At 34.2% G+C, this 11,607-nt stretch overlaps 1 protein-coding gene across 1 annotated transcript; it reads left to right on the forward strand.

Moving 5' to 3' along the window:
- Positions 1-30: 30 nt before the first annotated feature.
- Positions 31-1,112, forward strand: LOC18439851 (Thioredoxin superfamily protein). The gene is made up of 2 exons (XM_006850007.4): positions 31-256; positions 587-1,112. Exons 1-2 carry the CDS (start codon positions 112-114, stop codon positions 832-834), a joined length of 393 nt encoding a protein of 130 aa, XP_006850070.1. The 5' UTR covers positions 31-111; the 3' UTR covers positions 835-1,112.
- The last annotated feature ends 10,495 nt before the right edge of the window (positions 1,113-11,607 follow it).

Raw genomic sequence — 11,607 nt, forward strand, 5'->3', positions numbered from 1 at the left:
GCGAGGCCGTCCCCTACTTAAAATCCCTGAGGTTACGATCTTCGTTCTCTCTCTCTAGACGGCCCCCCATTGCGTGTTCTTCTTTCTCTCTCCCCTCGCTGCATCTTCAAAATGCCTCTGAAAATGTACGATGCAAACCTCTGCAACTTTGAAGAGAAGTTTAAAAGTTTCGCATCCGAAACCCCATCAAACCATATCTCTCTAATCCTCTTCTTAGCTGACAAAAACCCATCCTCTAATCTTAGCTGGTGCCCAGGTATGTTTTCAAATTTCCAGACATATTGCTTGAATCAGTTATTAGAAAAGTAAAAGAAAAACCAAAGGAGAATGGATTCTTAATGAACAACTCTCTCTCTCTAAACCAGATTTTAGTTGTGCATTATTTGGTTTCCCATTGATTTATGCACTACTTCAGTTATATATCGGAAAATAAGAGAACAAGGGTTTCTCTCTCTATAACAAGTTGTAACAGGACATGTGTGGGATTCCATTGAATGGCATATTACTTGCTTCAGAATTTAGATATGGAAAAAGAAAGAGAAAAAGAAAATGGGTTTTTAGTGTATAGTTTCTCTCTCTAGAACAGATTGTAACAGGGCAGAACCAGTGATTTATCAGAAGGTAGCAGACTGTAACAGAGATGTTGCTTTGCTGAGGGCGTTTGCTGGGGATAGAGCCACCTGGAGAAAGGCAGACCATCCATGGAGGGTTGATCAACGGTTCAGATTGAGTGGTGTTCCCACCCTTGTTAGATGGGTTGACGGTGATATTCGAGGGCGCCTTGAAGACACGGAGGCCGACATTCCAGAGAAGATCGATTCCATCCTTAATTGACTCTCTCTTACATATATGGTGAATTTCTATATTAGTTAATCCATTTAGTGTTGAATAATGTTTGTCCGAGTTTCAGTTGAGAAATTATCCTGTTGGGGTTTCTTCTAACTTCAATCGTGAAGAAAATGTTCATTTACTACTTACCAGTTAGTCTCAAATAATGTATCCTGCAAGTTTAAACAGCCTATTTCAAAGTTGAGGAGTTGGGTTTTGATAGTGTTAATGATGCCATGTTATGGATAGTTCAGATTTAGTTGAATAAAATGTGGGATTGTGAATTCCTGAGGCGACCTTCATATTTGTTTGGGATTATGAAAACTACGCCTTCCTTTTCCCTTGGATTATGACTTAATAGCTGGTACTTGCTTTCCATGGGAAACTATCCGATTGTCTTTGAAGAAAAGATAAGTATATGATAAAGTCTTTGGAATTTATGCATAAAAAGAAAAGTGAAACAGTTTAAAATCATTGACTTGAAAGAAGATGAAACCATCATGAATCTTCTGGATGTTCAATATACAACAAGGAGAAAAAGTGACATACATGTGTGCACATACACACACACCGTAGTTTTACAATATAGAAAAGGACTCAATTATGAATACCCTAGGCTTAGTTTTCCTTGTGCTTCATTAATATTATTCTGTGGCATTTTTATCACATTTAGCCCATTTTGCTTGTAAAGATAATCTGCTGCATGTCATTGTGGGTAGTTTTTGTTGTAATATTGAAACTAGGTTGAATTTTTCTCTGAAGTACATTTGGCACTTCTCATTACATCATACTAACTGGTGAAATATTTTTGGTTTGAGAAATGTGATGAAATTGGATGGGTTCCCTTTGTCCTAATTTTGTGAAAATTGCAAATTGAGTTTTTCTTCTTTCTTTGGTTCTTCCGTCCATTTTCCTTCCTTCGCCGAAATCCTTTTTGTCCCCCCATTAAATTAAATATTTTATGCATGGAAAAAGTTTATATAAGGTTACAACCTTATAGAATTAAAGATGCACCTAAAAAATCCATCGGAAAAGATTATTTTAATGTTGAAAAATCCTCTAATTGATCATCTCAACATCGAGATGTATGAATATGAAAAAAAATAAAAAAAAGGATTTTGAGTTTTAGAAATAGTGCATCTTGCAACACATTATCTAAACCATCCATTTGCAAGATTTTTATATGTTTATAAATGGACTTGTTTTTAACCATTTTTAGAGTTTAAAATTTTATAATTAGATATGAAAATAGATTTTGAGATAATCTTAAGAATTTTTTATACAAAATAAAATACAATTTGGAAGCTTGCCTTGGACTGTTTAAGGTTGCAACCTTATAGAAACCACACCCTGTTTGTATATGTTTTAATTCTAATCAGAGCATTGAACGTGTATCAGACATCTGATACAACAGGGCATGCTCATGCTTAGCAATAAGCATGTACTAATGGTATTTCTTAAAGAAGTGCGAAAGATATTTCTAGCATACATGTGGTGCATCACAGGAGAATGAAGGGTATAGAATGCTTATATCAAGAGATTATGTGCTCCTGCATTGGGGTATAACCCTTATTAAAAAGTATCTTTTAGGACCCCAATTTTCAGAGATGGAGCCTAGCAACCAAGCTTAGAAGGATCACAATTTAATTTAAGTTTTATATGCATGAAAAAATAACATCAGATTTATGAACTATCCAATTTTTTGGACGGTTAAATGTAAGCGTTTAGACATTCAAATTTTAATTAATTTCTTATTTCTTAAAATACTCATCTGGTGATTTTGAAGTGGATACCAAAATTTTAAATTGGAAAAATGCTCCTTTGGTCTTTTCCCCTCGGGAGTAAGTGTACCTTGTGCTCTCATGGGAGCATGATATATATGATCACCCTTATGGCGAATAATGCTAGTGCTTAAAGTTTAAGATGCCTCTTGCTTTTCTAAAATAATATTGTACCAAGAGAGGAGATGATCTACAAAAATACATGAGAAGTCTACAGATGGTTACTATCGGATATTATTATATAGAACCCAAATAATTTGTTTTCCAAATTATTTCGAAACAAGTGAGGAAATGTTGGATGTGCATTGTTTCTCACAATTGAAGGAGTACCAATCTAATTCATAAGTTCATGATCGGCTTTCTTTTTTCTATTTTCTTTTTTTTTTTTTTCCTTTTTTATTCTTCAGCCTTGTTTCTTAATAGAAGTGTTTTGACCTTTTTATGACTTTTTCTTCTTTTTTTAAAAGTTGGTAGTGGATTAGCAATTTTTGAAACCATTAATAATTTTCAAAAGGGTTAGCATTGGTAGGAACGGAAATCAGGTTAGTAATTTTTGATATTGTTAGTAGTTATCAAAAGGAGTTAGCATTGGTAGGAATGGAGCATTGGTAGGAACGGAAATCGGGTTAGTAATTTTTGAAATTGTTAGTAGTTATCAAAAGGGGTTAGCATTAGTAGGAATGGAAACCGAGACCAATAGATGAGGCACAAGTAGTGTTACAACCTTGTACTCAACCCCATTTCTTTTCATGTTAAAAATAATAAAATTATTGTTAAATCCTAAACCCTAAACCCCTTACATTTAATTGGTTAATTTAATTGGTTAATTGGAAGAATTATAAAATTTGCCATGTAATTAATTTAACAATAGTCATCGAGTTTGTTCACCTCGATTGGGTAGTTGTCTCAACAAAACTGAACAAGCATATGTGTCTAAGAAGCACCAAAACAGTCGGAACGTGTTTTTGTGGCTTCCCTAGATACCACTCTATATCCATTCAGTTGCGCACACGCCTAAAAAGGGCCACTGAGATAAGTTATATCCAAGAAACTGCATTTCAACATTAATAGATGGGAGATAAGAAAAGTTTATCTAAGGTTGCAACCTTAACCTTAAAATGTAGAATCACATACACACCTCAAAAATCTATCGAAAATGTTGTTTTAATTTTGAAAAAACACTCTAATCGATCATCTCGACATCAAGATGTATGAATATAAAAAAAAAAGTTCTGAATCCCAAAAATAGCGCATCTTACAATACATTATCTAGACCATCCATTTTTTAAATTTTCATATATTTATAGATCTACTTAATTTTAACTATTTTTGAAATTTAAAATTTTCTAATTAGGTATGAAAATAGATTTTAAGATAATACTAAGAATTTTTTACAACAAAATTACATGTTATGGTAAAATTTTAAGGTGCACCTTAATTGGATTGTTTAAGATTGCAACCTTATAGAAACCGCACCCTTAATAGATTGACCATAACAAATGTTACAAGTTACAATCGAATGCATAGCCCTGGCTGACCGGCTTCATGTGGGAAAGGATATTTCTCTCTCTCTCTCATACTCTTGGGAACCAGAGTAGAGAAACATAAAAGGTCAAATGTGACACCCAATGGATCAACTCTTGGCTCCATGCTTTCTTAAATGAAAATTATGTCAGCACCAAAAAGTACAAAAGAAATAGAATGTTATTTCCTAACAATGGAACATCTTACAAGATCACATGAGAGAGAGATAGAGAGAGAAAGAATTTACATTAAATAGATAACTCATAGATAGATCGCCAATTTTGAAAAAGAGAGTAATTTACACCATCTAGCACAACCTAAGCAACCTTTCTTTAAACATAAGAACTCTTGGCAGAACTCTTGGCATGGAAATGCTTGGCCGTCAAGCTGTTAGTTGAGCCAATTTGATACCTACCAAGAGCACACCTCAATTTTGGGCACCAGCTGCTAGAGTTTAGCTGCATTCCATGTTTAAATATTAATATTCTAGAATAACAATGAAGAAAATAATTTATTAATGTTTTAGAATAACAATGAAGGGAAACAAACAACTTGGAGCTTCAACATGACTAAATCTAAGAGGTGAACTGTTGAAAGAGGATTGTTGAAAAAAGCTTAGTCGCAATTTCACCTGATATTGGCGGGTCATTATGCATAATTGAAAAAGGCAAAGGATTCAAAACTTTCCCTTTGCCAGTCTAGGAGCCATTGAAAGGTTTATATCACCATAAGGTTCTTCTTGTCGCACTTCAATAAATGCATTGCTCTTCAAAACCTGCGATTTTCGAAAGGTTAGGAATCTGTGCTTTGATCCAAAATCTTGCACACTAACGCAGGCCCAAACTTACCAAGAACACCACTAGCTGAAGTCAGAGCAATTTGATGTAACCTAACAATACCTTTAACCTTCCTATTTTATAAGAATTAAGGTTATATAAGGTCATAAAACCATATAGATACACACGTACAATGAAATTGTTAGCGATAAACATGTACAATGAAATGGAATAGTTTGCAAGGTTACTTGGGAAGAACTCAAAACAAAGCATATGAAGATTACCAAAGTTTCAAAGAACAGTTTTGGCACACTCATTTCTTGTTCTTCCTTAAAGAATTCTGTTCAAGCTTAGCTTTCTTAAAGTTCTTTTTGAACTCTCGGATTGAATGGCTTTCTGTAGATACTGTGCAACTGCCATGTGCCAATACCAAGCAGCTATCAGGTTTACATCAAAAATAGGAAACATCCCAAAATAAAATTTGTTCAAAAGGAAATACTTACCTGGTCCTCACAGACCAGGTATGCACACCATCTTCTCTAGGTCCCTCTACAAGAAAACAAAGCCACAAATCAAGTTAGATTAATAAATCCGAATTTAAAATATAGCCCCCATGTCCTCCCAAACTGATGGCAATACACAGCGAGATTTAATGCTAAACTAAATGGCAATCATCACACGCGATGTGATTTCTCAATATACTTTTGTCCAAGTGAGTATGGAAAAGCATAGTGCATTAGGGTCATAACCATCCAGTGAAATGCATGTAAGGTGGGACTCACCACCTGCGATCATGTACTCATTTTGTGGTAGGACCCACTCCGTCTCCATTGCCATTCATTCCATAGGAGGTTCATGATCACACTGGGAGATGGTGAGCCATAGTCCATTGGACAATGATAAATTACCCCTTCATAATAAGCCATTCATCTGATTTCACTGTCAGAGGCAGTGCATTTATATTTACCTGATTGACCAGCATCTGCCTTCAAAAAGCTTAGGTCCTACAAAAGAGTGGTATAATTTAGGGTCCAGCAGATCTCAAGAACATTATTCCATGAAGCAATAGAACTCACAGTGAGCAGGAAAAAAAAGTTGCCTCACCCTTCACATAGGCATGCTCTTTGTTATCAATTTTGCAGATTTATTTTCAGTTTTCTATTCTAATTCAAGGGCCCAAGTATCAAAGACAAAAGAAAAACACACACACGCACACACACATGCACACATACATGTGCACATGCACACACTCGCCAGCCCACACAAACACACATAGAGCTAGGAACTTTAAGGGCACGCACAACAATGTGTGATGGCATGTATGGAAAAACACTCTAAAGGGTATTAAAAAATGGCAGTTTCTCTCCTGTCTTTTTACAACAATCCATTTATGGAAACTATGCCCAACTTTAGAAATGTTAGCAGTTAAAGTAATAAAGTGGAAAGGAGTCTTTTTGTAAGGTGGCATTAGAATTCTTGTCCCCAAATTTTGCCATCATGTTACCCATTCAAAGAGGAGAAGAATCAGAGTTCACACCACTTTTCTCTAGCAGTTCACGATGCTGGAGAACTTGTGTTGGTTTTTGTACAGGTGGGACACAAATTTGTATATTGGAGTCCTCCCCGATGACTTGATATTGCAACATATTTACTGGTGGTTACTGCCAAATAGCTCTGCAGACCTTTCCAATGAAGGTTAAAAAACAGCCAGCTACCAATTCTTCATGTTATCACTAAGGTCATGAGTTCCTTAGATGGCCCTTTTTGTGACTGTATTTTCTCAATGAATTTCTCAAGCAAATCTCAATTCATGGACACAAGCTCTATAGATCCAATTCAAAGTCTATAAATGAGTCGAGTCCAACACTATATTAAAAAACAAATAAAACCAATCAAACACGGTTGCACCATATCATTTAATAACACCATACTTCCAATCAATGTCACGGGAATAAGTCGAGTCCTCTCAGACTTGGCTGAGTTGGGGCAAGTTCCGCAGCAACCTGCCCCACTCTTATAAATGAGGTAAAAGTTAGAAGAAAAAAACAATTGCGTAAAAAATTAGGACAATTAAGAAAAAAAAATAATGGAAAACAGTGTCATATTAATTAGAATTAAGTTTCTGGGTGATTTCCATACTTTTTAAGATGATTGGGGAACTTTCTTTTTTTTTTCCCCTTTTCAAAATTTTCTAAATATTCAAGTCCTAAATCAAAAATTTCAATAATCTGTCTTTTATAGATTGTTTTTTCATCTTTTTAGTCTTCTAGTGATTTATATTGCCTCTTTTATTTCTTATTTTTAACTATTAAAATTTTTCATTTTTTTATTTTTTTTTTAATTTTTTTTTACTTCTTCTCAACTTCTGGGATTGTACACAACTCGGCCGGACTCGGCTCAGTTACCATCGGCCGAGTACATTGGCCGAGGTGATTTCCAAAATATTGCTTCCAATAATGCAGTGGAGCAGTTATTTAACATTACCGATATAGTTCCAATAATTGCAGTTGTTTGCAATAAGTACTATTGTAATCAGTGTTTAAAAAAACGCCGAGTCGAACCGGACTCGCCCGGTTCGACTCGGGAATCGACAGTAGACGTCTCAAATCGCTAAAAAAACCGGGAATCACCCAGATCTAGAGAGAACCGGGCGATTCTGTACAGTGACTCGCCGATTCACTGTACGAAATCGGGCGAGTTCCATGAAGAACACGGGCTGTACAATGTTCTTCACAAGATTCTTCAAAATTTGTCATTTTTTTATCAATTTTTTTGTTTTATTTGGCATGTGATCTAATATGCAGGCTTTAAACAACTTTATTAAGCTTTTTCATGGATTAAATGGTTGAGAAATTTTGTATTTTTGGATCACGAAAGTTGCATTTTTAGGGTTTCCGTCTTTCCTTGTGTTTCATGCCAAATAGGGCATGAATCTGTCAAAATTTGTAGGCATTTTGATCGTAAAGTTGTTCATCAAAACCTTATGTTACGAATTTGTGATAATCGTTGAGAAAAACAGAGTTATTTGGAGATTGAAGGCTCCGGTTCACAAAACCAGGTAAGAAGTTTGGGTTTTTTTTTTTTCCTCCATATGATTAATTTCACTGCATAATTTGAAGATAATGAGTTCAATTTGTAGGATTTTTAATCTTTATTGTGTCTATTATGATTTAACATATTCAATTTTATGTAATTTGGTCAATTACAACATGAATTTTTAGATGAACACAGAGATGTCTGTGGAAAAAAATTTCTGCTGTTTTTTTTTTTTTTTTTTTCTGCCTTTCGATTTTTTGTTCATAATATATTAGAAATAATGTGTTAGATTTCTAGCGTTTTTAATCGTTATAGTGTTGTTTATAATTAGATGTATTCAATTTGATCTGATTTATTCAAATTGATCTTCATTTTTTAGATTCAATGACTGTTTGTGAAGAAAAGAACTGCGTTTTTTTTTTTTTGCTCAATTTAATGGATTTGATTTGATTTATTGATGATAATGTGTTCAAAATTTAGGGTTTTGATTCCTTATATTGTTGTTTATCAGAAAATGTACTCAATTGGATATAATTTATTCACTTAGAGGTGGATTTTTTAGTTAAAATGACTTATGTAAGATGGCTCTGTGAAGAACATAATTTTTTTTTTTGTAATCCATGATCGAATTATTTGTAATACATGATCGAATTTTTTGTAATCCATGATCGAATTGATTTTTTTTTTTTTTTGTAATCCATGATCGAATTTTTTGTTTTTTTTTGTAACCCATGATAGAATTTTTTGTAATCCATGATCAAATTTTTTGTAATCCATGATCGAAATGTTTGTTTTTTTTTTTTTGTAATCCATGATCGAATTTTTTGTTTTTTGTTTGTTTTGTAACCCATGATAGAGTTTTTTGTAATCCATGATCGAATTTTTTGTAATCCATGATTGAATTGTTTTTTTCTTTTTTTGTAATCCATGATCAAATTTTTTGTTTTTTTTGTTTTTGTAATACATGATCGAATTTTATGTAATCCATGATCGAATTTTTTGTAATCCATGATCGAATTTTTGTAATCCATGATCGAATTTTTTGTAATCCATGATTGAATTTTTTGAAAATTTGTGATTTTTTTTTTTTAATCCATGATCAAATTTTTTTTTTGTAATCCATGATCGAATTTTTGAAAATTTGTGATTTTTTTTTTTAAATCCATGATTGAATTTTTTGAAAATTTGTGATTTTTTTTTTTAATCCATGATCGAATTTTTTGAAAATTTGTGATTTTTTTTTTTTTAATCCATGTTCGAATTTTTTTTTGTAATCAATGATCGAATTTTTTGAAAATTTGTTAGTTTTTCTTTATAATCCATGATCGAATTTTTTGAAAATTTGCTGTTCTTTTTTTATTTTTCGAAAAGATGTGAAAATCGTGATAAGGTTTTGATTATCATGATGTATTAAACGCAATTTTTATTGTTTGTGTTTGCTGTACTTCAACCCAAAATTTTTTTATTTGACACCTGAACATCCCCATAAGATTATGGAAGGGGTCAGATACATTATTGCAATGTTGGAGAGAAGCCATCGAACCAAGTAGCAGCAATACAAGAGGTATTATTTAATGTTTGGGTAAGAACTTCATTGAGTTATTATATTTGTGAGGAATAATGCACTAAAACGTAATATATTTGTTTTAGCTTGCTATGTATAGGGATGCTATAGAATCCTTAGGAACTAGACTTGCCAAGAATTCTCGAACTATGATGGATCCAAGTTATCCCCTCGCTAATATTTTGTTCATTCATATATTTAATCTTATGAATTGTTCTTGCCCTTACAATGCTTTTTGCATTTTAATCCAGCTGAATGGTGGGAGATATATGGTACTGATGCACCTCACCTAAAAAGGATAGCAATCAAGGTGCTCTCCCAGACATGTTCTGCTACTGGCTGTGAGCGCAACTGGAGTACGTTCCAATGGTTGCACACTACTAGGAGGAATCGACTCGCTTCGGATAAGCTTCATAAATTAGTCTACGTTCATTACAACTTAAACCCCCGAAAGCGATAAATAAGAAAGAAGCTTGAAGACTATGGGCCGATAGACTTAGACACAATATTTGTCACAGACACAGCATACCAATGGGTAGTAGAAGAGGAGGAGCCAGTGTTGCACAAAAGAGCGTTCCTGAAGGCTATCGGTGAGGAAGATCTTGAAGAAGGTGATGAGCAGCATGAAAGAGGAAGCAGCCAGCCAACGTATCTACAATTCGTCGGAGATGACGGTGATATTGCTCCTAATGAGGGAGAGTGGGAAGGGGGTCTAAGAGAAAATGAGAGAGACGTTGATTCTGAGGCCACCCTATTCCAGCCATATTATTCACATATCGAGTCCCAACAGCAACAGTGTAGGGATGAGCACGACAGTGTAGGTGAGCATAAATGATGGACAAGCTTTGGGGATTTTGGATTGGGAACACAACAAAACACTAACACTCAAGGATTTTGGTATAGTCAGACGCCTGCTAATATCGATGACTCGTTTTTAGATCGAATCAATGAATTGTCAAAGGAATTCAATCAATGGCACCAGTATAACCAAGAAGAAGAATAACGTCGTCTGTCATTTTATTTTTAGATCGTATGTTACTAATTGTATGCTTTATTGTAGTTCATGTATGTTGATATAATTATTCCATGATAATTCTATGTTTATCCTTTTGTGTGAGGTAAATTAAATGCTGAATAGTAGTTCATGCAGGGAAAGAACATATCAATATTCGCATAATCATGCAAAAACATGAAAATTCTTAATGGAGTACCCTCATTTCTTATTGAATTCCCAAAAAACAATATTTATAATGAATTTTAATAATTTTTTCAGATTTTTTTGAAGCTTTACTCTGACCGATTCACTCGATTCTCGATCCGGATTGCTGATTCACCGATCCGGATCGCCGATTCGCCGATCCGAATCGATTTTTGAAGTGCCCGATCCGGGTTATCGATCTGCTTTTTAAACCATTGTAATAGTTACTATACTTAATTTCATCAATATATTTCTCGATGCATTCCAGAAAATGTCACCAAATTTTCCCCAAAAGATTCCAGGTAGTATTGAAAGTAAATGAAATCCTTAACTTAAAGAACAAATAAAAATAAAAAATGGCTTCTAGCCCCCAAAATAATTAGTAGCAGAAATTGGTAATGAGAGAAATTTAACTTTTCAGCGCGTCATAGTATGAATGAACCATATCTGATCTTAACCTTCATAGAAAAAAAGAAGAAGTGGTATTTTATATGCGAAATACTCTCAGAGCAAAAAAAACACAAGTTCATTAATAAAAGGGAAAATATACTCTAAGAGCCAGAAATGGATAGAGGGAACTTATCTCTAAACCATCCAGAGAGAGAGAGCAGAGAGAAAGAGAGAGAGATAGAGAACTGTAGAGAAAGATACCTCTGCCTTCTTCACTAAACCATGCTCATTGAAAATCTCAGAGAGCTTGGCATTGTCGACATCTCTCGGAATGTTACTAACGTTCAGTCTTTTCAGCGTCTCGGGTGACTCTGTTCAGTGGAAACAGACGCTTCTTCAGCTTGGGCCTAATCTTCACAGCATTTCTAGGGTTTCTGATGCAAATAGATTTGTAACCTCTATTAAAGCTCACAAATGAAACTCTTTCGTTCGAATTACGGGCTTCTAAGC

The sequence above is a fragment of the Amborella trichopoda genome, chromosome 3 (genome assembly GCF_054954075.1).
Source record: "Amborella trichopoda isolate Santa Cruz 75 chromosome 3, AtrichopodaSantaCruz75HAP2 v2.0, whole genome shotgun sequence".
Lineage (NCBI taxonomy): Eukaryota > Viridiplantae > Streptophyta > Magnoliopsida > Amborellales > Amborellaceae > Amborella > Amborella trichopoda.